Source organism: Lathamus discolor, chromosome 7 (genome assembly GCF_037157495.1).
Source record: "Lathamus discolor isolate bLatDis1 chromosome 7, bLatDis1.hap1, whole genome shotgun sequence".
Lineage (NCBI taxonomy): Eukaryota > Metazoa > Chordata > Aves > Psittaciformes > Psittacidae > Lathamus > Lathamus discolor.
In genome coordinates, this window is record NC_088890.1 from 1143831 (window position 1) to 1171680 (window position 27850).

At 46.0% G+C, this 27850-nt stretch overlaps 2 protein-coding genes across 2 annotated transcripts in view; one reads left to right on the plus strand and one right to left on the minus strand.

Annotated features, from left to right (window-relative positions):
- Positions 1-473: 473 nt before the first annotated feature.
- Positions 474-27747, minus strand: KBTBD12 (kelch repeat and BTB domain containing 12). The gene is made up of 5 exons (XM_065687285.1): positions 26678-27747; positions 25471-25741; positions 22054-22204; positions 12530-12727; positions 474-1243 (listed from the first exon to the last, which is right to left on the minus strand). The coding sequence occupies exons 1-5, from the start codon at positions 27745-27747 to the stop codon at positions 1074-1076; spliced, it is 1860 nt and encodes a 619-aa protein (XP_065543357.1). The 3' UTR covers positions 474-1073.
- Positions 12514-27850, plus strand: part of MGLL (monoglyceride lipase) — an 86100-nt gene continuing 70763 nt past the window's right edge. Inside the window, exons 1-2 of the mRNA XM_065687287.1 lie at positions 12514-12742; positions 12845-12967. Of these exons, the coding sequence (XP_065543359.1) occupies positions 12949-12967 (19 nt within the window). The 5' untranslated portion in view covers positions 12514-12742; positions 12845-12948. The remainder of the gene's footprint in view (positions 12743-12844; positions 12968-27850) is intronic.

Consider the following 27850-nt stretch of genomic DNA (forward strand, 5'->3'; position numbering starts at 1 on the left):
GTGCCCCTGTTCTGGATATATAACCCAGAAGGAAACAACTCCCTGCTTGACATATAGTGCTACGTATTTGGACTTGGGCAGGAGCAGAGAGGCAGACATAGCAGATTCCCTGCTAACCATTAAAACCTGTGGGCAGCAGGAACGACGATGCTCGATGCATGAAAACCTATTACTGCTCACCACAGCTCAAGCAAGGCCAGTGGATAAACCATATGCAATCACTCTCCTCTGTTATCAAGACAGACATTCCGGATACATCCTTTCCTTCCATCCAGCTCAAAGATCAGTCTAAAAAGCAAAACCTATGAAGTGGGGAAGAAACAGCCAGCTCAGTACTGGAACAAACATTTACTAGAGGAGTCTCAGCTGTGTTCCATGTATCTGTTCAAATATGACTGATGGAAGCCTGGAAAAGCCTCCCTTCTCCCACTGGGCTATTCCAAGTAGCCTGTCTTTCAGAGAGTGGAATCCAGTAAATTCACTCAGTCTCTAAGCTGCAAGAGGATTTGAGTTGTCAGGAACAGGCCACAGAGCAGAGACCAAAGACAAAAGCAAGCTTTTAAAATATCCTTCCTTAAAACAAAAGTGAAAGAAGCAAAATCAGTAGAGTCGGGGTTTCACAAGGAAACAACTCCAGAGCGTTGCTTCCAGCTGTGTTGAGAGCTCCATAGAGAAATTAGAACAAGATTGCTTTTCCCTTGCGGTAACAACAAGAGTTCAACAGAGTTTCCAATACTGGATTGTCAATTGGAAGAACTTTCTACTGATTATGCTTAAAAACATTTAAAAGCAGAGTTTGCCCCCTTGATCTTACACCTACAACTGTGTTTAGCAACCTGAGTGGTTAAGAGCTCAGGAACTGGTCACTGATTTGCACCACTAAAGTTCATGCTTGTTACAACTTGTCCATAGTACCAGAACTAGCAAATTGGGCATCATCAACTCAAAGGCAATTGGGTCCTTAAGCGTGTATCACCAGTTCCTCTCTGCTGGACTCGGCTGTCACCCACAGCCAATGCAGTGTTTGCCCCTCCAAATCCTTCAGTGTCTGCAGAACCTGGAGTCACTGAGCTTTACTGGTCCACTAAATCCGGGGGAGGAGGGATAAGATCCCGTGGGTTCAGCCGTGCCACCAGGCAAACGTCATAGCTGTCGTGCATGAGGACATTGACGGCCACCACATTCCACTGGTTCTCCCAGGGATCCAGCTCGAGGATCTCTTTGGTGATAACTTCATGACGAGCTGAAAAAGAGAAGCAACGGCAGAAATCAGGAGTCAAGTCAAGCTGGACCAAAGGCGTTTGCGCAGTTACGATGATGACTGCTCTGCAAGGTGGCAATGAAGAGGGACTTTCTGTGGTAGTGACAGCTACACCGTTCAAAGGACATGTGAGATGTCAACATGAATGAAATAGCACAGATGGAGATCTGCACAGTGTATTCAGTCCTCATACTCCGCCTTCAGGTGCAGCTGCAGGGACAAAAGCATCAAGTGCTCCATCCTGGTGCAAGTATGCAGGTGGCATTTCATTGTGCAACCAGTTGTCAAAAGCCCACCTTCTAGAGGCAGAGTATTGCCTATTGTTAACGAGTATGCCTATGTGCAGCATGTTGTCTTTTGTTTTCCCCAAGTAAAACACAGCTCTCGGGCTGTTGGAAGCACTCCAATGCTATGGCTTGTGTGCAAAGTCTGGACATCCTGTGATTTGGGAAGAAATAAAGACAGAAAGAAACCTCCAGGGCTTCAAATGCCCTTTAGCTGAAGTGCTGAGGAATTTGTCATGAACAGTCAGGTTAAAAGAATGCCCTTAAATCACAGCCAAGCTCAAGACAAGCCTCATTTTACTGCGACTAACAAAAAGAGACTCGCCATGCAGCAGAGCCATAGCTGTCAAGCAGCAGTGCTATAATAAACTCACACAAACACAAAATCTTTCTTTGCTAACAAAAGTCCTGAACTCTCCAACACTTGTTACTCAAAGCCAAGTTCTCTCCTAAAAATAAAAGGTGTCGAAGAGCGCCTTTCGTTTCTGCTCCCTTTTAGTCTTGAAGCTGCTTTCTCACAGCGAGTAAGCTTAGTCTAAGCTTTTCTTACTTTGAGCTAAGGACACGCACATGCTTTGCTGTCAGCTTCCTTCTGATGAATTCCTGGACAGATTGCATTAAAAGACAGGTCTCTGAGATTTCCAAAGCCCTGACACATCACAGGTACCAGGATAAGAACCATCATAGCAAGAAACATTGAGTACTCGGCGCTGGTTTATGAACCCAGGGATATCACAAGAGTGGTGATAGGCTGAACTTCACCGGTTCCCATTCAGCTATCCCTTCTAGAAAGCTTCTTTAAAGACCAAAACAACCACCAACCCTATCCTTCATATATCTGTGGACTGCATCTCCTTTGGACACTGTCCTTCTGTGCAACAAACAACAAAGGACTGAAGAGAAGGAACAGAGTGAAATACAGGAGAGCACACAGCAGCACACGTTGCTTCTGATGCTGGAACCACAGAGCACACACGCCTCCAGAGGACAGCCACCCTGAGGGTTTAGTACCCCTAAGGTAGTGCTGTTGTGGTTTAGGTTCCATGATTTCAGGATTTACCTCGATCTAAACAGTCCTTGTCCCATTTCTTTCTGCTGTTCACAGAGTGTGAAACAATGGTCATGATGGCTTGCTTTGGCACCTGGATATTAAAGGGTAACGGTAATAATAAAACATGGGAAGGCTGCACCCACCCAAGAGGGAAGACAGCAAAGTACTAATAGCGCAGTTCCATGTGAAGAGAGGAGGTCCGACTGAAGCTGCAGACAAACACCATGTTCCAGTGCCGGCAAAGAGCTGATTTCTGTTTGACCCTGCAAGTGAACAGGTTTTTCCTAAGAGGCAAACACAGAGGCACAAACAGACCTAAGCTGCGACGTGGGAGGCTCCAGTCGTGTGCTGGTTATCAGGTTTACGCAATGGATTTTGATGCCTGGATTTTCTTTGGCACGGATGATGACACAAACAAGACAATCGGAGGGGGAAAAAGATATCCAGTGCTGGAACTGAGATGTTCTGCGGGTGATTGCAACACTTGACACAGGAAAAAAAAAAATCACAATTAGAAGATCAAAAGGCAGGTTCAACAACCCTTCCTTAAAGCCTTGCTGTGTTTTTTCCTGACCTTGGTGACTCCCAACCTTTCATGTCCCTCGTTTCCCTTTTCTGTGGGATGTTGTAACTGGGTTTGTTCCATGCTACAAATTCTGCTTCCCAGCACATGGAAACTAACCCTAGTTAGTGCCTAACCCTTGGGGGATAATGGGAGGATGTTGCTGGGATAAGAGAAGCAATCATTTCTCTCGTCTTATCTTGTTGAACATGAAAGGAGGCAGCACCCTTTGGATGAGAAGGTTCATGTGAGGAAAAGCACTGCTCAAAATAGGCAATCTCCAGAAAAAAAAACACATCCCAATTACATCCCCCTTTCTTTTTTAAAGAGAAATGAGTCAAAGGACCTCGGTCCCGAAGCCTTTTTCCTTCTCCCCTTCTTGATTAGGACAACAGAAAGGATAATATTTTTCAAAGAGAACACCACCTTTGATTCCAGGCTGCAATGTTGGATTTGGGCTTCCATCCCAATAAACAGTTTTAAGGTGGAAGACACAAAGAATTCCGTATTCTGGCTCATTGGTTCAACCTATTCATTTGGCTTTCCTGTTTATTTCTAAGGCAGTATCTTAGCAGCCAGTTTTGCTTGCAGGAGAATAATGTCACATCTACAACAAGAAGTACACAGATTACCTGCTTAAAAAGCCAGCCCTCAGAACCCCGTTGTACACAGCGTTATTCCGCATCACTTGCCAGACAACCACCTCAGCTAATGCAAGGATTTCGCTCCTTTCCGAAGGCTTTCGTTTTTCCCTACAAATCAAGGCAGCATTTTTGTGCACATCCTTGTTTGAGCATGAGAAGTTCGAAGGCACTTTCACACTGTGTTTTCCTGCAAGGGCGTTAAACCACTTCATGTTAGAATCATTCAGGCAGTACAAACCTCACCCTAACGCAGAACCCTTTCAAGCAATAAGACAGTGTTTCTAACAATCTGGTTTACCCTTCTTCAAGCAAGGATAAGGCTAGAGCAGCGCAGGGAACATGAATTCCAGCCTACGTTTATCCCCATGGGAGATTGTGGTATGTTAAAAGAGAGCCAGAGCTCTTTTGGCAGAGTTATGCCTCTTCAATGTACAAGTGCAGACTGAAGGCTAACACCGAGCCTACGAACCATCTTTTCCCAGTGAAAGAACTGGAGTTATACCTGAAAGTGTTTAACTTCTAAATGCTAAGATCGTATTTCATACACGCAAGTATATAGCAGGCTGAAGGCAAAATGAGCCTAATCTGTAAATTCTCTATTATATTCTCTATTATATTATATACACCCTCCCTAAACAAAATACTTTCCCACAGGTTTTTTTGTATGAAATTATTCCTTGGATATGCAGAAAACCCTCAGCAAAATGCTGGATGTGCACTGAGTGATCGCCTGCACATACACACAACCCTGCTTTCCCTAAAGGGTTTATGATTCACTCCCCAAATACGGCCAGACTTCATTCCACGCTGCAAGTTTCCTCCTGCCATTTGAATCGGGATGGACCATAAATCAGCATGAACCATTCTTGGAAAGACCCCACTACGACTGCAGGCAACAAATACTTGATCTGCTTTTTTGGCTTTACATTTTGAACTGCATTCCAGTCGTGATTCGGAGGGTGGAGGAACAACTTCCCATGTGAACATTTATTACCACTTTTGGGCTTTTTTGACCGTGCTTTCTCTCTTTTACTTGGAACCAAACATTCCGATGCAATTATTAGATTCGGAGTTGGGAGGGTTAAAGGGGGGAGATGCTAAAGAATTAAGCAACATACTTAATAGGTAGGAAATCTATAGGTCATCCAGGTCTATTAACCATGCAGCTACTAGGTTTGTAAGCCAATACAAATAAATCCACTCTCCTATAGCCTGTTTAGTGTCCAGAGCATTGACCTCAAATATTAGTTAACTGGAGTTAAATCTGGCTCTATCTTCTTTCACCATCAATCAGTTTATAAAAGACACCAAACCTGAGGCGGCTGAACTGTTAACTGCCTGCTCCGCTTTTTCCACGCGTAAAAAGGACTGGGACATCACAAGGTGCTTGCCAGCTCCTCAACAGTCCCCACAGGGTATATTCAGATGCTTCTTGCACTGGCTTCCCCAGTTCTTGTCACCCAAAGGCCACCCCAGAGCTGCCTTGAAGCAATTCAGCCGCTGCTGCTGGTTTGTACTGGGTTTTGCACGCCATTATCTGTACCAGAGAATGATTTTAAGCATATGGGACTGGCCTCTGCTACTTATCTGTCTTGCCACTAATAGCTGCTTTCATAATTACACGATATGGAGTTAGGTGACTTGGGAATTCACGTTTGTGCTGCGATGGGCTAAAAGCGCATTTAGATCATTACCACCAGCTGTCCTGCCTCCTCATTTGCGGTAGGAAAAAGAATAAGTTCATCAAGTCTGTGCCCTTCGGTCCCATTTGTGTGTGTGAGCTGCCCCCTCGCTCCACCAGCCCTGCTAGCATCACACAGCAAGCACACCTTTGGGGTCAAGCACATCCATCATCTGTGCCTGTGGGCAGGAGCAGGCAGAGACTACACAGGAGAGGGAACCTGCCTTGGCTGCTGAACGTGCTGTTAAGTGTCTTAACACGATGTTAAGTGTCAAGGCAGCATACCCTGGGCACAGTGAAAGCCGGGATGCAGGTTGGGGCTTGGATTTACAACTGTGGCAGCTTACTGTTTTCAGAGCACCTGCATGGAGTAAGGTAAGAGGTTGACTCTCATAGACAGGACCTCTCTGTCCTCGTCTTCTGCTGTGTCATTCTTCAGGACCATGGCTTAATGATCCACCCATTCGCTCACAAATCAATATCTATTAAAATTAATACGTTAATTATATATTAAATTAATTGTTAATTATATTATTATATTAAAATAGTTAATATAGTAATTCTATATGTATAAAAGAATAGGAGGTCTACCGGAAGAAACCTCTAATTCAGTTACTTCAACCGTTTTTCTTGGGACTGTTTTTGCCTGTTGTTCATAGGGACGACCTCATTCAGACATAATCTGACAAGCACTGACCCTGCTTGTGCTGCAGGTGATGGCAGGATCACAGATCACCGCAGCAGGATCAGTCTCTTGGAGTCAATGCACCATTCATACGAGCAAGAACTGAAAAGATCAGAATAAGAATGACCCATCTCAGACCATCCTGAGATACTGCTTCTAAATGCCTTGCAATGGGTTAATACATTATTAATAGAGGATGTAAAGCATGTTTACACTACGTGCATGACAGGCAGTTATGATCACAATAGAAGATGTCATACATGGCTACAAGCCATGTTTCTAAACAACCTGCTGACCTCTTCAGCTATTAATTAGAACGCATAAAAATATCGATTAATCACTCATTAACCCTTTATAAACCATGAGTCTTCGTAAGCAGCAGGACTGAATTGCTAACACGGTGCTGTCACACAGCAGGTTGAACGTGGATCTGAAGCAAGCAGATGCTTGCTTCAGACCCCATCAATTCCCTGACCTGCACTGGACTTATTCCCATCAGCGAGGTTCTGGCTGATGAGCAGAGTAAATGGGCTGCCCTACCCAGGGAGGCCTCTCCTGCTCTCTCCCACTGGAGGAGAACCAGGCAAAAGGTCAGGTAGCATTTTGGAGAGCCGCGGCAGAGCGAAACACAGGGACCCTGAACCCTTCCATTGGTGGGGGTATTCATCCAAATGGGAACAACTGTGGGCAGGAGAACTTCAAGTATTCATTGCTGCCCAGTAAATGCTAACAGAGGGAAACAAACAGTGCTGCAGATAGGCAGCCCGGGGTTGGCTCCTCTGCTTTATTTAGCTGGGAACATGGGAAGGTGCTGGAGAAACAGGTTTTGTTCCAATCGCTCAACCCCCAAACTTCACAAGTGCAGTATTTACTGTGCCAGACTCCTTAATACGTCTAAATTTAATTTGATTCCAGTAATGTTCCATAACCACTATAATAAAAAACAAGCATTAGAATGATTCTCCATCTAAATCACATAATGGAGGAGACTAGAGGGAGCAGCCTTTCTGGAAGATTAGTCAAAATAAATAACTATTAAGCTAGTCCACTGTCAGGAAGGGATGGCGTGGAGATACAAACTCATTAGCTCAGCTGGAATACAGTAATTACTACACAGTTCTGCACTGCCGCAAGCAGTGCCGCTCTATTACAATGTATGGATTGCAGTCTATGGAAATGAGGACGTTTATGGAAATGAGGAGGAAGAGAAAATGAATCTAGGGTAAATAAACATCTCTCTTGTAGAGGCAGAACGGCACAGCTTGCAGGACCCAGTGTCACTATCCCCTATCCTGGCTATCAGTCGCAAACACAAAATGGAGATACTTGCACACCAAGTTCAATGATATTTATTCCTTTTCTCCTTCCTCTGACTGTAACACCCCTTACATGTAAAGTTAAGTTCTGCTTGGTGTTATAAAGCACTAAATAACAGAATGGTGTTGAGCAGCCCCGGTCCCACACATGATGCTAAACACAGCACAGAGTTTCTCAACACATACAGTAGGGAAGCAGTACATTTATCTTCCCTGCTATAAACCACATTTGGAGGGGTATGGCAAAATTTCCAGTGCAGAGAAAGACAGCTCTACATCAAGTGCCATTAGCTGACAAAATCATTAGACTTTAAGTGACTTGTTGCTAACTGCATACCTGGTAAGCATTTCCTATTTTGCATTGAGGTGGGAGCAGATCCCAGCCCCTCCTGGCTCCATCCTCCTGTCAGGCACTTGTAGGGAGTGATCAGGTCCCCCCAGAGCCTTCTCTTCTCCATCTGAACCCCCCAGGTCCCTCAGCCGTTCCACATCACCCCTGTGCTCCAGGTCCTGCACCAGCTTCATTGCCCTTCTCTGGCCCCGCTCCAGCCCCTCAATGTCTCTCTTGTAGTGAGGGGCCCAGAGCTGAACACAGGATTTGAGGTGCAGCCTCACCAGTGCCCAGCACAGGGGGACAATCACTGCCCCGGTCCTGCTGGTCACAGTAGCACTGATACAGGCAAGGATGCTATCACATTAAAAAACCCAATCAACTCTGTATTTGGATCTATTAATTGAAATCGATGAAACGCGCATCTGGACCAACATCTATGACCTGAAACTAAACAAAGGTACAACCTCCAGCCCCCAGAAACAGGCTACAAGATCCACTTTAGTGCAGTAACAACACAAAATCGACCAACGCGTGCCTCCACAAGCTGACAGCAGATGACACAGTCCCAGCAGCCAGGCACACAGCCTTGCCTTCATTATTTTCCACCAGAAATGGGTATTTATAACACTCGGAAGCAGTCAAAAAGAACGGGAACCTGAGCTGGCAGGTGTTTTCCAAGCACGTGTGATGCTGCATACCTGAAGGGCTGCCCCCGCACCTCCTTCAGGGAGGAACACTAATGAGGATGCTTCTGCACTGCACTGGGCAGTGTTAATTAATAGCTGTCAGCCTGCACAAGGGGCAGCGTTAGTCCTATGGAAAGGCAAAGGAATGGGAACATCGTACAGTCAGGCTGCAATGGCTGGTTTAAACCCCATAGTTACAGCAGGAAATAGCACTGTATTCTAACAGTAGAGAGCTGGAGCTGATGGTGAGAGACAAGCAGATTAATGGTTCCTATTTGCCATAATGGTTTTAGGGAAAGCGAGCCAATTCATATAAACTACAGGCAAACAGATGAACTTCTGCAGGTTTTGCTGAGGAAGCAAGTTCAAAACCAGCAGAAGTTGCTTTTTGGGTACTTTTCGTGATCATAAGAACATTTGTCAGCTAGTGATACAGCACAGAGGTGTCAGAGTGTGTTCTCCCATCTAACCATAGACACCAAGCTCCTCATGCATTTGCCTTGGGTAAGTCAGGTTAGAATCCCTCATTTCCTGATCGAAATGCAGAGCATTAAGAGACGAGGGAGGTCCTCAGGGTTCCGAATTGCTTTCAGGTCTTTCAGAGCAGATGCAAAGCGCCAAGGACCTGAATCTCCTTCAGGCAGTGTCTCTGCTTCTCCATGTGCTGCAGGGAGCCAGGGGTCACTAAGGTCTTAGTGCAGGCAGTCCAGGTAAGTGTCTAAACTTCAGCTGAATTAATCCCCTTGCCCCTTTCATGGCCAGGCTTTGAGCAAGCTCCTAAATTTGAGGAATCCTCAGCAGAGGCAGCCTTGCAGGCTGTGTTTACCCACAGAGCTCAACACTGGACAGCATTTCTTGTAGACCAAAGGAAGCCTGGACACCCATTGGAACCCAAGCATCCTTTAGAGAGGCTGTGCTCTGCATTACTGCCCTCAGCTGACTTCCCTATGGAGCCTTTAAGTAGCTGCAGCTTCTCTTCCTCTGCTCCTGGGGATGCTGTTGGGGCTGTACCACTTGTCCTCCTTTAAGCAGACAAGGATTTGTGAGAGGCAATATATACAGGGTGGGAATCCTGCCATCACAGGCTTTCAAGTGTCACATAGGACTCAATATGTAGCCAAGCAGTACTCATCTATTCATCCAAACTGAAGGCCCTTGGAGCAGTTGACAGCTGCTTTTCAGCTTTATGCTCATGTGCAGCATCTCTGGTCTCTAATAACCCATTCAGGCCAATACTTGCGCAGAAAGGCATAGAGAGCGTGGCACATATAAGTAAAATTAAGGCGCAACAATGTCCTTAGGAGGTCAGCGTTCATGCTGCTGGATCAAGGGTGGGTTTAAACAAACGCAAAGGCAAGTTGAGACTCGGAGCTGGAGTCGGATCTATAGCACACATGGAATTGGTGCCAAGCCCTTGTATCCATTGGCAAAGACTGCCCATTGCAGCAGTGATTTTGGCTTGTTTTCTTCCTTTCAGAAGCCCCTCATTCTTCAATGCTTCCAGCAGCCCTTCAGCAGGCAGAAACCCCAGAGGCTACAGCTGGGCCTCCAGCTTGTTCCAAAACCTCCTCTTGGTTGAAGCTAAATTACAATGCTTTGTGAAAGTGGAATATCCTCTTGTCTGCGTCCCTCACAAAACCCGAAGGGACATGCCAAGAAACCCAAGAGACTAAAACCAAACAAGCACATTCCAAAATAACCCGATCCGCTATAAAGCGGCGGCACATGCTGTTCCAGGAATATCCTGAAGCTGCTGAGCAGCTGTAATTGTGGCAGAGCAGAGTCAAGCCATCCTCTCCAAGTTCCCCTATGGCAGCAATCATGGAACGGTTTGGGTTAGAAGGGACCTTGAAGCTCATCCAGCCCCAACCCCGGCCACGGGCAGGGACACCTTCCACTAGAGCAGGGTGCTCCAAGCCCCATCCAGCCTGGCCTTGCTGATAATAAATACCCTCTCTCTGTCCACCCTTCACCCCCAAAGAACAGATCAGCTTTGGAGAGCTCTTTAAGGATGCAGAGAGCACAGGGCCAGGAATAGAGGCAGCCAGAGAACCTCTTTAGGTCCAGTATGTGGACTCCAGCCATCTTTTTCTTGATGATGGTAGCTAGAAATGTATTGCCGTAAAGATTTAGAAAGCCTTTTTGCTTTAATAACTTGAAAGTCACATTAAGAAGCCTGTCATTAAGGCACAGCTTCCTCCCAGCTCCTCAAGCATGCGAATACATCTGAATCATTACAGTTGACAGTGAGAATCTTATTTTGGCTCCCTTGTTAATGGATCATAACAATGAGTAACCACACAATTACATACAGTTTCTTCACTGGTATGCAAAATGCACATGTAGGGGGTCAGAGCTGGGGTTGCACAGGTAACCACAAAACTGGCATTTTCCAACCTTGACTTCTTGTTTTCCAATCTAAATAACACTTTTAGGGCAGTGGAATTCTATACATAATTATATAGAGTGCACAAGCACCATTGTGAATGGGGACCCCATTGAGCCAGCATTATACAAACATACAGGAGATACGTTGGACAGGAGATGGCTGTCTTGAAATACAGAGGGGCACTTTCAACCTCTCCCAGCACTACCACTCTTCAGACGTGACTCAGTGACAGCACGTGGTGGGATTTTGCAGCGTGTGTTTTTATTGCTCTGGAGGTTCTTTGCGCAGAAAGCCTCATGCTGCTCCGTTAGTCATCCTGAATGAAATTGCTTCATTTGCCAGTGCAAATGATCATAGAGTTCTTTAGGTTGGCAAAGATTCTCAAGGGCATCAAGGCCAACCATTCACCCAGCACTGGCAACTCCACCACTAAACCATGTCCCTAAGCACCACCTATACAGCTTTCAAATCCCTCCAGGGATGGTGACTGCACCACTGCCCTGAGCAGCCTGCTGAGATCAGTACCCACTAACCTGAGCAGTTCTTGTAGTGCTGCTGAGAAAGAGACAAATACGATGACGGAGTGTTTGCTATGGAAACACAGCGATGTGTCACAACCATAATAGCTCTGAGGTCACAGAACTTCCATCAGAAGAACACGCTTGTTAAAGAGCTGCCATACAAATGCTTCCAGGAAGCAGCTTCCTCAAAGAGTAGCACGTGAAGAGAGGGGGAAGGTGAGTTGGGAACTAGATGAAAATCATCAGTAACAGCAGCTTTAGGGTTCGTTATACAAGTCAGCCTACACAACCGGGGTCAGTGTAGTGCGAAGAACACATCACCCGGTGATGCCATGTGGGCAACAATGAACCTGACACGACATTTATTAGCGGTGGGTAATGCATCTGTATTGCTGCTTTCTCCTAGAGAGGAAATTGGGGTGGCAGCAGAGGAGTTTAAGTGTGCCTGTTTTGAGACTCTTTGCATTTATGACGAGAGAAAGACTGGTTAGCAGTACTGGAGATTCAGATAGAGCTAAGAACAGCCAGAAGGAAGAAGACTTACAAGAAGAAAGGTGGCCATGAGGCTAGGATTACTTACAACTCACCGGATCTGGAATTTTAGTCTCTTTGTGTCTCAGTTGCCTACCTGAAGTACTCATTAAATACACAAGTTTAGCTCCCTACCTGAAGTACTCATTAAATACACATGCTTTTTCAACACGGATCAAGAAAAGTATGTAAGTAAATAGGCAAAGCCAGGCAGCTTGTCTAAGGACAGATGGATAGCACCTTAATCTTCAACAAATACACCCAAGTTCTTTAATGTCCATAACACGCTACGCTCCTGATCTCGGTAGCTCTGGATGTAAATCCAGCAGAATTCTAATGAGGCTGTAGAGGTTTGGTGCAGACCAGAAACATCGGTAATTTTTCATGTTCTGTTAAGGACAAAAGCAAAGGGCAAACAGAACACAACTCATATTGACACTGGGAGCTGGGAGTCCAAAGGGCTGAATCAGCTCTGGGGTTCCAGGGCATGCCAGTGCCACCTGACAGGGTTGCTCGGTCATCAGGTCAGTGTGTGTACAGTGCCACCCATTCCAGCTATACAGAGAACAGACTCATCTTAGTACCTGCTCCATGAAATCCTCCACAGAGGTAGAGCTTCCCTTCCACGGCACCAGCGCTGGTGGAGTTTGTTCGTAAGGAGAGGAGGGGATACGGCATTGGAGGTCCATCCCTCCAGAAGTCTCCATCAGGGTTATAAATCTCCACTGCATCAAGACATTTCCGCGTCTGCCCTCTGTCGTGACCGAGGCATCCGATTCCTCCTGCAAAAGACACAGGTCAAATACAGCGGTCCCAGGCTCTGCTGAAAGAGACACCGTTGGCAGCATCACTTCTGTGTGCGTGTCCTCATCTCCTTCTCTTCCTTTCCCCTTTTGCAGCTCCGGAAGCTTGTGAGAAAGTGAACTCAAAGCAGAAGGTACCGCACATTGTCTACAGACATCGAAGCAATATCATCTCTGAAGCCAAAGGAAGGGCAAGCAACATGTCTGCAAAATGCAAAGGTATTTTGTCTTGTTCTCTGCCTATATAGTAGAAACTGTCATGACCACTTGTTCTGGGTGCTGGACAAATTGCTTTAGCATTTACTTGCAATGGATCCAAACCTATTTTGTAACTACTGATAGTGGATTTCACCCAACCACCGCCTGGGTTTGTTCCTTACTTGTCTGCAATAAAAGAAAAAGATTACACCCATTTCTGAAGGGAAATCAACTTCCAGAAACAAACTCATCCAATGTGCAGGAATGCCAGCTGAGTCACTTGTGAGGAGCCCTGCTGCTGAAGGGTGAATCGGGATGCTCAAAGTCTGTGGGCAGGATTAAAACAGACCCCAGGTTTCATGGGCTGAGACACCCTGCCGCAGGCTGCGGGCATACCCAAGGTCTCAGTACGCACTGGAAACACCACACACTGGAACCACTGTGAACGCTGCTGTTCCAAACCCTTTCTTGCCATCAAACCCAGCTCTGGAACGCACAGCCCCTGCTTCTCAAGAATTAACACGCTGACATACCCTAGCAGGTCTCCCATCTGTGCCAGTGGACACAATACCCTGTAATGAGCACTGCTGGCTTGCTGAAGCAGTTCTTTTGTGCATGTGTGTGTGTGGCCACTTTTGAACACAAAATGACTGCAATACACAAGCAGTTTCCACATGGAGCCTTGTTTCCCAGATACACGTGTAGGATCGCTCACTTGTGCAAATCCAAAATGCATTTTATGGCATGTAATTATGCCTTCGCGTATACAAACGGCAGAGCTGCAAGCGTAACCTCTGCAAGGCCGGTGCAGCTGCTTTTAAATCCATTGCCCCTAGTGCTGTGAGGCTGATCTGCAAGAGAAATCAGCCCCTGGTGCTAAAGGCTTTACTTGCATGTGGATTTCCATCTGCCTTCTAATATGGGCTGTATTTCTTCAACCATTTCTGCATTCCTCAGTCTTATTTGCAAGAGGCAACTGCATGTAAATGGGGACCACAGTGCTCCGGATTTGCCATCACTGTATCCCTGATCCGTGTTTTAGGGCTGGGTAAAGATAAGAGCAGTTATCCCTGCATCAGAGCAGAAAAGCGAGAAGCAAATTCGCTCTCCATTATCACCAGCAGGAAGCTTTCCTCCCGCTGAAGTTAACAGCATTTGGTTCAGTTCAATAGTTGAACCTGAAAGCCTTCACCGGGTTTGGTTTCCAGCTCCTTTTCCATGCACAGCAAATCTTTACTTGCCCTAGTACCCACCAGCAAGGTCCTAGCAGTTTGCATTAGGTTCTCCTGTGGGTACTTAAACAAGGTCTCATTACTAGCCCAACACCCCCAGCTAAGCAGCATTTGCTCTTATGTGCTCCTCCTCAGAGGCTGGATTCTCTTTAGAGAACTGAGCAGAGCAATAATTGTGGTCATGGAATTATGCTAATCTTTTCCATGGCCAAAAGGGAGCTGTGCGCATCCCCATGGAGCAAAGTCTCACTAAACTATTCCTTACAACTGTTTAGAAACAAGAATAACATTCAGATCTAGACCTATTATTTATTGTATTGCACTCAGACTTTGACCCATTACTCTTTATGCCAGGAGAATTATCCTCTTCTAGGCAGCATTCTCCACCACTCCTTAATGGGTTATAAGAGAGATGCCCCTTTAAGGACAGGAAACTACCCTTGAATTCCCCTAAATTAACCAAGGAAATTTTAAAGGGCTAAATCAGAGTTTTTGCCTGAGAAGGCAATTTATTGCTTATCACAACCTTGCTGATTCCGCAGCATCCTTTGGTAAAATCACAGCAAGGCAATTTGCTGCCAGGGTGTGGGCACTCTACCCAGTGCAATGCAATGTAGAAAATGATACTCAAGGCAGTTTTAACTGGGAACCAATAATACCAAAGCTCCCAAGAGATGAATTTGATCTGTTCAGAAGGCAGTTCAGTGGTGCCAAAGACAGGCTATCAAGCCAGCCTATTTTACATTAGCCTAGGTGTTGCTGTACACCACGAGGAACATGCATTCACCCATAACAAAACTCTTCATATGAAGAATAAGAAAGCATCTTGTGCAGTCAGAGGACAAAACGGTACCAGTCGGGGAATGCATTTGGCATGTCAGAGTCAAACAGAAACAGCTTTGCTGATTGCCTCAGTATTTCAAGTGGACAAAATGCCCCAGAACTCTTCTAGAGCCATAATCACTGTTTATTTCTTAGTGTATTTTTATTGCCTGGTTCTAAATTGGGTAACTACAGGGGATGGTAACTTCAGAAAGAGCAGAAATAATCAGGTATAAAGCAGCACAAGCAGTGACTTCCTCCAATATATTCCCAATTCCCAGTTCATGGAGACATTCAGCTGCCAATCCAGGGATCTCACCCCAACACTTTTAATGTATGAAAAGCAGCAAGTGGAGAAGTAATTTTTTCATGACTTATTGGAGCATCTTCTGGCAAGCTCAAGAGCTGCCATGTTTCAAAGAGTTTGTGGAATAGTCACTGGATAGTTTAAGCAACTTAATTGTAACCTCCTTTAATGCTGCTGTTATAGGATCATAGAACCATAGAATAGTGTGGGTTGGAAAGGACCTCAGGATCATCCAGTTTCAACCCCCCTGCCATGGGGGGGGACACCTCACACTAAGCCATCCCACCCAAGGCTCTGTCCAACCTGGCCTTGAACACTGCCAGGGATGGAGCACTCACAACCTCCCTGGGCAACCCATTCCAGTGCCTCACCACCCTCACAGGAAAGAATTTCCTCCTTAGATCCAATCTAAACTTCCCCTGTTTCAGTTCGAACCCGTTACCCCTTGTCCTGTCACTACAGTCCCTAATGAAGAGTCCCTCCCCAGCATCCCTATAGGCCCCCTTCAGGTACTGGAAGCTGCTCTGAGGTCCCCACGCAGCCTTCTCTTCTCCAGGCTGAACAGCCCCAACTTCCTCAGCCTGTCTTCATATGGGAGGTGCTCCAGTCCCCTGAAGCACAGGGTCCCCTTATCACAGGCAGACCTGAAGCTCCAAGATATCTCCCTTTTATTTACACCCTCCGCAGTCGTTTCAGACAAATCCAGTTTCATGCGCACTTTACAGCAGGGGCAAAGCCAGCTTCTCAGCCAATAGGAAGTCAGGAGGAAAATCAGAGGGGAGCAAAGTTTCATTTTCAAGCTAGGAAAAACAGTATTCTGAAAAATAAGAAATTAAGAATTCCCATCTCCTCTTCCAAAGCAATGCTAACCCTGAAATATTGCTAACAAAGGAATGCGAGGGTATTAGGCTCTGCTTCGCTGCGCTCCCAGCTGCAGTAGTTGAGAAATACTGCCATGAGACAACACTTTTATTCGCCTACGGAGGCTGATGTCTCAGGCCTCTTCCCAAAGAGCTGAATACACAAATCAGGAAGAAACACAAAATCTCAGCTTTAAATCAATTCACATCCGCCGCAGAGCGGAGGCACCTCACGTTAACACCGCCATCCATCACGCACGGCGTGAATACCACGTGAGGCTTCAAGTTGGCAGATAGAAAGAAACTTGCTGTGTCAGACGATTCCGGCTGCTGTGTGCTGCATCCCTCAGGACTCCAGCTCATCCAGTCCCACTGGCTGCTTCATTCAGGTTTCCGTTAGGAGCACGAGGGGAGACATTTTACAGTACAGACCATGAGGATTGCCTTTATTTCATGTGCTCTGGCTACATCAGCTGAACAAGTGAGTTCATGCTCTGCTCCTAAAGGAGCCCCTACACAAGAAGGGGATAACCTTTAAGATGCTAAGGCAGAGCGCAGTGAACAGCTCTGCCCTCTTAGCTGACTTTAGGTCATCTGGGGGACACTCTTGTGCCGAGCACCCCTCCAGAGCTATGGATGGGGTCATTAAAGCACAAGTGCTGTGTCACAGCCTCCCAGAAGTCCTGACAGGTACCCAAAGGGCAGCAACTGCTATTCCCATGCCCATTCTGTGATGGCATCTGGGGAGGGTCCTTCATTAAGCCACACTCTCTTATCTCATCACAACCAGAGCAGGTGAATGCAGCACTGCCTGGCTTAGTTCTCTGCAAAAAGCCCAATTGCACGTCCTCAGTGCAGGGGGAAGATGGATTTCTCACTGGGAGTTTTGAACATTCCTGGCATCTGCACATTGATCACACCAGAGGTTTTAACCCTCGAACTCAGCCTTGCCCCCTCCCCTTACCAATGCACCCGTTCAGCACGTTAGGCTTTTCACACCATGCGCTTTCCCTAGGAGATGTTTCAGATGCCACCGAAGGACTAAAAACAGCCAGCGAAGCCACCTTTGTGTTCCCAAAGCCATTAATGCTTGAGAGCTTTTCATATCACGGCTGGGTGATTCCACGATCAAACATACTTTCAAGGGCACTCTGCAAGCCGCGCTTCTAATGGACTTCAAATTTAACATGGAGCTCCATTAGCAAAACAAATATACCAATAAAATACATGATCTTTATGAAGAAATCAGGATAGAGGAGCCTTTGAAGCAAGAAGGCAGAGCAGGGTAGGTGATGCCATCAGCACATCTCCAGAATCCCATGAGGAAGGGCTCTGTGCCCTGCTGTACCCACACTCTGCTCATAGCTGGCTGAAGGCAAGGCAGATCACTTTGGAGAGGTCAGCTGCCTCTCCCTCACCCCACGCTCATCAGAGAGGACTGAATGCAACGTGAGTCACACGAGTTCTAAGAACAGAACAGCCTCCCAGCACTTGAGGGGGAATGGCAGTGAAGTGTCACTGGCAATCATTAGTTCAGCAGGAGCAAAGGAAATAAGTGCCTTAGATATAGCTGTGTATTTCGATGGGAGTGAGGTTGACATGCAGCTGTATTAAAAGAGATAAAGAACCTTCTGACCTATGCGTGCTCCTGCCCGTGGCAGGGGAGTTGCAACGAGGTGAACTTCGAGGTCCCAAACCATTCTGGGATTCTATGAACCCACATCACTGCTACTGGTTGAAGCAGGCAGTAACACAGGGCAGTTCAACTTCCAAGCATCATTAACACCAAGCTCTTATGCAGGTAAATTTGCCAGCCAGCTGAGTCCCACATGGACAATTCCCCCTCTCCAGAATAGGCACCAGATCCAAGTCTTGATTGCTCATTGCATGAGCAGGAGGACTGATCGAAATGACACCTACAAGGTGACTGGTGGTCCAGACAGGACTGAAAAGAGGTTACGCACTCCACTGAGTGGAGCAGCGTGGTGGGAACCTCTGAATATCAGACTTCACACTGCTTAATTTGGTTCCCCTCACTAACAGACACCTGAAATTTGCCATGAACTACAGCTTCTCAGCCAGGGCAGTGCATTGGGGAGCAACAAGAGCAGAGCTGCATCCAAAGGAAAGGTGACCCAGGGAGTGAACTCACCTTCAGGGCTCAGCTCCACAGCCAGAGGCAGGCAACTGCAGAAGGTCCTGCCCACAGCTCTCAGGCAAAGGCACGGTGATGAGAAAGAGCTGAGCCCCCTCAAGCCTATGTTTAAATGATGTTCCTGGACCTATGGGCAGAGAGTGTGGGTGGAGCTCCCAGGTGATGCTGGTCAGGATGCTCAAGACCTGTTAGTGCCCTCAGAGCATTATCATGTCATTAAGTCACAGATCACAAACCCCAGCAACACCTTTTCTTCCTATTGCCTCTTCGAATTTTGATCCAAAGAACCTGGGAAAAGGGTGGGGATAAAGAAGCAGCAGTAATTCCCCAATAAGCAAGTGAAATCTAAGCCTTGCTTCTCATAGAACAATTCACTATTAAATTGATTTCTGGGATGCACAATGGATTTAATAGTGCTAATCTCTTCATTACTCCGCAGCAGCACTCAAGCTGAGAGGCTCAGCAGTGATGCTGTGCTCCCATCCCTGCAAAGAAGGGCTGGTGCCTGGGGAAAGAAGGAAGCCATAAGTGTCCTACCAGGCACTTCCAAGGGTGAAACTGAGAAGCACTGTCATCCTTTACTAACACATTGCCCAGCAGATGAGGTAATGCAGCTTGTAGAAGGCATGAGGGCAAAGGATTGACTAGAAGCAGGGCTGAAGAAACAAAAGGTTGTCTTCCTAAACATGGTCTGTGCATTGGTTCCAGCCCTTTTCACCCCTAATTCCTTGTTCTCATTCCCTTTCAGAATCCCTAAGTCAGTAGCGAGCATTTCTGATCTCCTCTATCACACCAGATTTTTGCCTTTTCTGCTCCTCCCCGCACACAGGCACTCTGGAGGCTGTTGCACAGGTGTAACAGAGCAGGATCAGGCCCATGAGCTGCTACTTGTCAGAACTCCAAAGTGTATTCATAGACATGTTGGTTTTAGAAGGTGTTATTCGAACGCATGGTTAATACTCAAGCAGGAAAGTGAAAACGTCTCCTTCCGGCCCTTCCTACACACACTTTCCTTCCCAGAGAGACCCCAAAGTACGTGCTCAAACAGGTACTTCATGATAGAAGTATTCAAGATTTAATCGAACCCCATTTAACTGCTTACAACTTCTAAAAGAAGCACTTAGCAAGAACACAGGGGGAAAACAAGAAGTTGTAAGAGGTGAGATGCCAGGCTAAGGAGGATGAAGAAAAGTTCCTTGTTCCTAAACCCCCCAATGGGCTTTCTCATTAACATCCTTCTATATGTTCTTATTTATAAAGCAGGAATTATATGACATAAAAACACCGCATGGGTAAAGCTGTCATGGTGACGCAACAGTGTTCACCGGTGACCTGCATTTCGGGGTGCTTTAACAGAAGCTAATGACTACGGCATTCAAACTGATTTATGTGGATAAATTTTCCCAATTTGCGGGTTGGCTTTCGGAAGTTTTCAGAGACTGAGCTCGAAAGGATGTTTTTTTAAGCAAGAGATTAAAATGTGTGACCTTAAATAGAGCCCTCCCATCTGGTTTGCTTCCAGAAGCGTCTCAATTGCCCTTGTCATTAAGAACACAATACCGCTCTTTCTTGGGCTTTCCAACCAATATAGTTATGTTCCTGGGAAAATATGGAGAGAAAGAGCTACGACCATCAAATGGGATGAATAGGAGAAAGGATTTTGAGCCTTAGGAAATGCTGTTCATTTACTTTATGAGGATTATGCGCACTGTATAAATAGCATGAGAATCCCTAGGAACATTACACGACAAACAGACAATTATATTGCAGGATTGCTGATTCAGACCCATAGTACAGGTTCCTAAACAATGCTGTTACTCAGACCAAGCCCTCTATTTTATTCCTCATTTTTCCTCCATCAGGGTGACTCTAGGATAATTCCATTGAAGTGATGAGGGGTTTACACGCTGGAGCTGGCAATTAGGCTGGGAAGGGGTTTTTGGACAGTGACTGTGTGCTCTCTGCTCTGTGCCAACAGAAATTAACACTTCAAAGGCTGAGCGTCTGAACAAAACTAGCCTAACACAACACAATTGAGATCAGCAGACTACTTACTACAGATTTACACGTATACGGACGAGAGCAAAAATTAGACTTGTATATCAGTGCCTGCTACTGCATCTTACTCAAAGCTAGTGCTTTGCCTTCTGCTTCAGATTTATGACAGAAATCACATTCAGAGGCATTAGAGAGGATGAACTTTCTCTGCAGTGATTTTTCACTTGTGCTCTGGAGTTCCACCTAATCCTGAATGTGCTGGCACCTGTGGGGACCGTACAGGAAGGCAGCAATCCTGCCCGAAAGAGGTGACAAACTTCATTGAAGGACTTTGTTTTCCAGAGCTGCTTGAACGAAGTCTCATCTCTCTGCAGCATCTTTATAATCATAGATAATCATAAAATAGTGTGGGTTGGAAAGGACCTCCAGATCACCCAGTTCCAACCCCCCTGCCATGGGCAGGGACACCTCACACTAAACCATCCCACCCAAGGCTTCGTCCAACCTGGCCTTGAACACTGCCAGGGATGGAGCACTCACAGACTCCCTGGGCAACCCATTCCAGTGCCTCACCACCCTCAGAGGAAAGAATTTCCTCCTTAGATCCAATCTAAACTTCCCCTGTTTCAGTTTGAACCCGTTACCCCTTGTCCTGTCACTGCAGTCCCTGATGAAGAGTCCCTCCCCAGCATTCCTATAGCCCCCTTCAGGTGCTGGAAGCTGCTCTGAGGTCCCCACGCAGCCTTCTCTTCTCCAGGCTGAACAGCCCCAACTTCCTCAGCCTGTCTTCATACGGGAGGTGCTCCAGCCCCTGATCATCCTCGTGGCCTCCTCTGGGCTTGTTCCAGCAGTTCCATGTCCTTTTTATGTTGAGGACACCAGAACTGCACACAATGCTCCAGGTGAGGTCTCACAAGAGCAGAGCAGAGGGGCAGGATCACCTCCTTCGACCTGCTGGTCACACTTGGTACTTTATGTACCAAGCCAGAGCTACGTATTTATTTCATGGTTTTATTCCTGGGAAGCTGGGCCTGATCATGGGCTACAGAACATATCTTGCATTTACCCATTTCCACCTTGCCTCCCTCCCTTCTCCTTCCTCTGCCCCCAGCAGATCTGGATCTTACGTAGGTGCAATACACTGGATGCCCATGGAGACTGTGCGGATAACTCTCCGTTTCCACCCATACGGTTAAAGGTGGATTTTAAGCAGCGTATTCACAGCTAGAATTTGCTGACAAATCATTTTTGGCTCAGTGTCAGGTTTGTCTTCCCCTTAAAAATGAGTTCTAATATTGTGCAATTTCCCTCCCTACGTGTGTGTTCTCTAGCTGCATTTACATTATTTTGCCTGCCTTTTGCAACTTTTGCACTTCTTGGCCTGTTTCAACCTAATTTTACAGATCTATGGACATTAAAGTCCTCTCAAGATTTGTGAAAACAGGCAATCGGGAGTAACTTATAGCACACACGGATACTCCAAAGAAAAGGAGTTTAAAAAGCAAAGTCTATTAATCTGGAACACTAAACATTCCCTTACTTTAAGCTACGTATATGGAGGAAGAAAGAAGTGATGGGGGGGGAAATAACTTGGGGAAAATGATGCCCATTTAGTCCAACATACTTTGTCCTACAGGACTCAGGGCAGGGTGAGGTATTTCACTTCGCAGAGGCAAATTGCTGTACAGAAGAGCAAGTTAGGTGCTATCTGTTCAAGATCTGTTTCCTCTTACCCAAGACATAAATCTCGCTGTTGACTACGGCTGCGCTGAAGCGGTATTTGGAGTACTTCATCGGGGCTCTTTCTGTCCATTTGTCTTGGCCTGGGTCGTACCGAAACGTTCTGTTACTTAATCGATCCGGCTCATCGTCAGGCAGATCCATCTGTATGAAATATGACAGCCAGGTAATAATACAGCATTTGGAGCCCTCTGCACATGCCTGCATGCAATTAATCACAGCAGACCGCTCGGCAGATAAACAGCATAAACACATCAATTACAGCTGCAAAGCGATTCGTGCTCCCTGGGGTTTAACGGCACCCAGGACTCGTGGCTGGGAGTGCACTGTGGAAGGCAAAGGAGTAAGATGTCATCTGCATCCTGCAGTAATAAAGCTGGGGATTTGGGTTGTAACAATGCAGTCATGGGCCCTCCATGAACCCATCCATGGGTTCTGTCTGTGGCTGAACATACCTTTTATCACAAGGCTGCTTTAAAGTCCTAATAACAGAGGGAAAACCAGTCTGACATCTTTCTCCCTGCTAAAGGTTGAAATCTATTCCCACTGTTACTCAGCCCATACTGTGATTCTTTCTCCCTGAGGTTCTTTGCTGGCATTTCTCAGGCCTCTATATACACATAAGTTGTTCTCAAGTCGCTTGTGTGTTTGTTTAGTCAGCCTAACCAGAGTAATGTCGTTCAACCGCTGTAACTTCAGTAGCTTTTATAACAAGTTCCTACCCCCCGCTAATCTGTGCTGCCATAATAGTCTTTTAGTACTCCTACTCCTCTTGTTCTCTCTAATCTTCTTCCCCTTTATCTGCTTGTCTTGTGCGATGCAGGGAACTCAGATGACGCTTTCTGGGTACGACACCCTTGACTGTAAGCAGTAGGCTGTGGGGGGAGGATCCTGACGTATTTTGGGATGAAAGGTTTCAGGTAGAGAGAGTGAGGAGGAGAGAACGACTTAGCTTGCTTCTGATGGTGTTCTGTGTGTTCTTGCTGTCTTTGTTATTATTCATTCCCAAAGACCTTCTCAACAGCAGCGTCATGAGCAAGGTAGTAGAAGGCAAACTGGAAAGTAAATGCTTAGCCCTTTGGTTGCTCCCTGGGAGTGCCCAGGGGCATGCTCTTTCTCAGTGGTGTGAAACACTGATTTATTCAATGAAAAGGGGGTAAACTGTGTATTTTCAGCCCAGGGTAAGCATTTACTTAGGAGCGGGCACCGTCTGACATGCTGTAATTTCACATCCTACCTCATTTTCATGGTAACGTTCACCTCAGAGCGCACCCTCTGCTCTTTATGTACAGAAAACATAAAACCCAGCAGCCCTTCTCTCTGTCTCAGGGGCCACTTTTAAGGGCTCCCAGTTACCAAGGCTGGAGTCCCTTTGGTTTTTAACTCTGCTGGCATCAGCGAGGCTGGACCAATGCTAAGCCAGAGCAACGCTGCTGTGAGTCAAGCCCTTGCCCTCCTAAGCTGTTATTTAATGTCCTGGCCTGACTTTGCCTTGTCTTGTTTCAATCACAAAGCCAGAGTGGGATGGGAACATGTATTTATCTCCGTCCTGTAATGGACGCACACATTCAGGGCACTCCATCAGTGCTGCGTCGTTGGTATTTGTTCAGGACTGACAGAACATTCAGTGCTCGAGCACAGGGACAGCTCCTGGCTCAAGGAACTGATCTGCTTTCACAGGGCAGCTGTGGTAGCCCCAGCTCTACAATCACTGCATCTGGCAGGTGAGTGAGGAGCTAGATGGTACCACAAGAGCTCAGCGCTCTGCAGTGCTGGGCTTAAAGCGTGGGTTTGGAGAGCTTTAGCTAATTTGTTCTGATCTCTTCAGGTACACCCTTGTCTTAAAAGATACGGGGTTTACTCTATTACTGTTAATCTGCTCATCTCAAGCCTATTTGTACACAACATCAGACTCCATGGGCTGTTTCAGATAGCACTGGATGGCAGGTATCCCCTTTAGGCATTCTCAACCTGCCTGTATTGGTTTTCTAAAGCCATTCTTGGCTCAATAGTCTGACTTCTAAGCCACTTTTCCCCCTTCAAATCTGTCCAGACGTCTATTAAGCAAGACAAAGCTAGTTGTCTGACTTCACCATCCGTCCTTGTTATATGACATAGCTTTCAGCTCAAGTTTTTTCACAGATCATTTCTACGTGAAGTGTTTTCCTGTTTTTATCCTTTAACTAGTGAGTTATCCTCGCTCAGGTGTTTCACGATCAGAAAAACCCTCTGATCTTCCTGTTGTCTCCTTTGGGAATTCCTGCACTCAAAACATCCAAAGCGGTGGAACTCTTTGCTCGATGCATCTCACTTTTCGGTGCTTTAAACAGTAATTTATTTCAAGAGAACACAAAGCAATGAGACGTGATGACAGGCTGAACACGTTGCTGCTGGCAATAGGATTACGGATGCTCTTCTTCATTGTAAATGTGGGGCTTTATCTTGAGTGCTCAGATTTAAGCTGCACTGAGCAGTAAATAAGAATGGGCTACACTCTTAACATTAAGATCTTTTACACTGGGAGCAACTGGAGAGAGCAAGTACTGGTCTTAACATCCATCTTCCTTGTAGCATAGGGCCTCTATATTCCCTGCACTACTGAACCTGGTGCCTGTGGTCCTGCTGAAAATTCCTGTTGAAACTTTACATGGCCAAGCACTGTAACTGAAATGAATGGATCGATTAAAGGAATCTGTGTCCCAGAGAATACAGTATAATAAAGGAATCTGTGTCCCAGAGAACACAGTATAGTAAAGGAATCTGTGTCCCAAAGAATACAATATAATGAAAATCAAACAAATGAACGTTAGTTACCCAAAACAGCTTCCTGAGGAATTGAGCTGAACTTTAAATTTCATATATGGATTTGCCCCTGGAATTTACCTTTGTACACACTTCTTGAGACAGGGCTCAGTTAGGGCCCCAGTGTGATTTAAATACCATCCTTTACTGATACCCAAACAAATTAAGAGGACGGTAAATAAGGAAAAGAAAGGCTGGAAGCCATGTTGACATAGGAGATGTGTTTTAAACTCTTGCTCACTCTGCACATCTCTATGAAAGCACAGCCCTTCCTGTGGTTGGTATTTGCAGTGAGGATGGCAAATGATGGACATTATTCTTCTTCATCCTGTTTGCTTTTCCTACAAAAGATGTTTAAGCAGAGAAACGGGGCTTTGGGCAAGCTGCTCTAGTGGAAGGTGTCCTTGCCTGTGGCAGGGGGTTGGAACTGGATGAGCTTTAAGGTCCTTTCCAACCCAAACCAGCCTGGGATTTTATGATTCCATGAATGTGAGCAACATACTCTTCTGCTATGACTGATGTATTTTTCCTATGCAAGAAGCACCATAAAATTATAGAACAGTTTGTTAGTGCACAAACAAAACGAAGTAACTGGCACACGTCTTAACCTGTGGTGTCCATCCACCCAGCACATAGAGCTTATTCTTCACTGTCACCACCATGTGGCAAGCTAATGGTACAGGAAGAGGTGCCGTGGTTCTCCAGGTGCCTTGCTCCATGGAATACTTCTCCACGCTGTTTGTGACCAGATACTGATTTTTCACTTTCATTTGCCCTCCTATTACATAGAGATCATTATGGATAGTGCCCAATGCGTAGAGTTCACGTTGCTCAGTGGTGCACAGGCTGTGCCAAAACTGGTTTCCTCGCTGGTGGTATCTGTAGGAAAACCCAAAGTTGTAAATGCCCCGGTTCACTGAGACCCCAACAGCTTGTTCTGAGACATTACCCCCTTGATCATCAATGTTGACTCAGGCAATGGTGCAATGGCAAGAGGAGCTGTCTCCTTCACAGAGTAGTTATAAAATCGAGCCCAATGTTTGCAAGATCAAGTGTTTTTAGCATCAGGAGCCCTAGGCATCCTTTCAAAGATATTAGACCTCCATTAAGATAAGAAGTCCCTTATTTCTGCATGTGCTGCTCAGTCACAATTTTGACTGAACTCAGTGGGAGAAGCAAGAGCTCAATGCTGCTGAAAATGAGGCCATTTCATCTGCCTCAGTGTGGATTTACTTCCTTAGATTTAGGCATCGGTATCTGAAAATGCTGTCGCCATGTCTTAATTTCATCTTTAATCCAGAAAAAGTCTAGTTTTCTTTAAAATGTACGCAACCGAAAAAGACATGAGTAAAAACAGAACGGGGTTTAGAGCTATCAATCCCTCTCCTTTAAACCCTGAAGTACGGTCATCAACAGGGAAGTGTGTTTTCTCTGTCTTACTGGACTCCTTGGACCATCCACTTGACTCATTTCCCCCTGCTAACAACCTAGAAAAGAGTATCCCAGGAAAACAATGAGATTTCCATGAGGACAATCAAAAATCCACATGCAATGTTGTAGGATCCAATCAAGCTCGTTTACACAGAGATGCCACTAAAGCAAATCCTTCTTTCGGGAGAAAAAGACCTCAAGCTTTGGTTGCATCTCTATAATTCAGTGCTATGAGGATAAATTATGACAAATTGGTTAATCGAAACGTCTGGGAAAGCTTTCAAGTAAAGAACATTTTGTCTAATGGTCATTTTTCTTCCCAGAACCATTATTTGGATCTCAACTGCTTAAATAATACGGGAATTTCAGACTCAGGGTACACACCTATAGATTTCGATGTTCCTGGTCTTTTGTCTGGACATTTTGGCAGCGCTTGCCTCGCCTGCCACAATAATATCATTTTTCTCAGTCACGACACCAGTGCAAACATATCCTAAACCCTCCCCGTACTTTGGAGAGGAAATGAAGTAAGTCTTTTGTGTCGCAGGAGCGTAGCAAAAACTTGCGTCTGCGTAACTACCATGCCTTGACCTAATGCCGAGAGAATTGTTGCCGATGCAGAGTAAGAGGTCAGTAGTCTCCATGCCATAGCGCAGGCTGAGGGAAGGGTGGCTGGAGAGTTTGATGGCTTTCAGTGCTTCCTCAAACATGTCATTGCATTCTGAATTGCACAGGATCATTGTGTTCCTTTTCCGGGCTTCCAACAGAAAGGAAGGGCTGACAAGCACCAGTCGCACTTGCTTCAGGAGCTCAATGAGGTGCTCTTCACGCGATTTTCTGCTGTGTTTGACCCATCGAATGACAAGGTCCAGAATATTCTCCTCCCTGGAAATATTCAGATCATCTGACTTTATGAGAGTCAACAGCTGCTGGAATTCAATCTCCAATATTTCTTCCTGTAGGCTCACCTCGGCAAAATGCTGATACAAATACTTCCTCGCCTGATCAGATAAATCTTCTGCCCCAATGTGGCTTGCAAAGTAGTAGATGCCCACACAGTTGGAGGCATCCATGTGGTCCATCATGTACTTCTGACACAGACCGAAAACCTCTTCCATCTGCATGAAATAGGCAGCGAGGGCAACAGTCTGCACGTTGTGGTTGGTGAGGTGCAGCTCCGCGCTGTACATGTAGGTGAGGAGTACGGCCACGCTCTCTGCAGAGATGTCATAGAGCACCACTTCCCTTTGGGTGCATTCAACCAAGCCACAGGTAAACATGGCTTTGAAATAGGGACTGAAGGCAGCCAGCACCACCTTATGACAGGGGAATTTCTCACCTTCTGCAACTAGGACAACATCAATAATCTCTGCCGATTCTTTCATTCTCTTTACTTGTTCCAGTAAAGTCAAGCTGTGGCGCTGCTTTCTTTTCTCCTCAGCCTTATGATCCATGCTTGATCTCCAGACTTCCTGGTTTTAAACCTCAGGATTGAAGGTCTTCATCAGGAATGCTCCTAGAGGTAGAAGCGTAATTGTCCAATAAGAACAAATCATA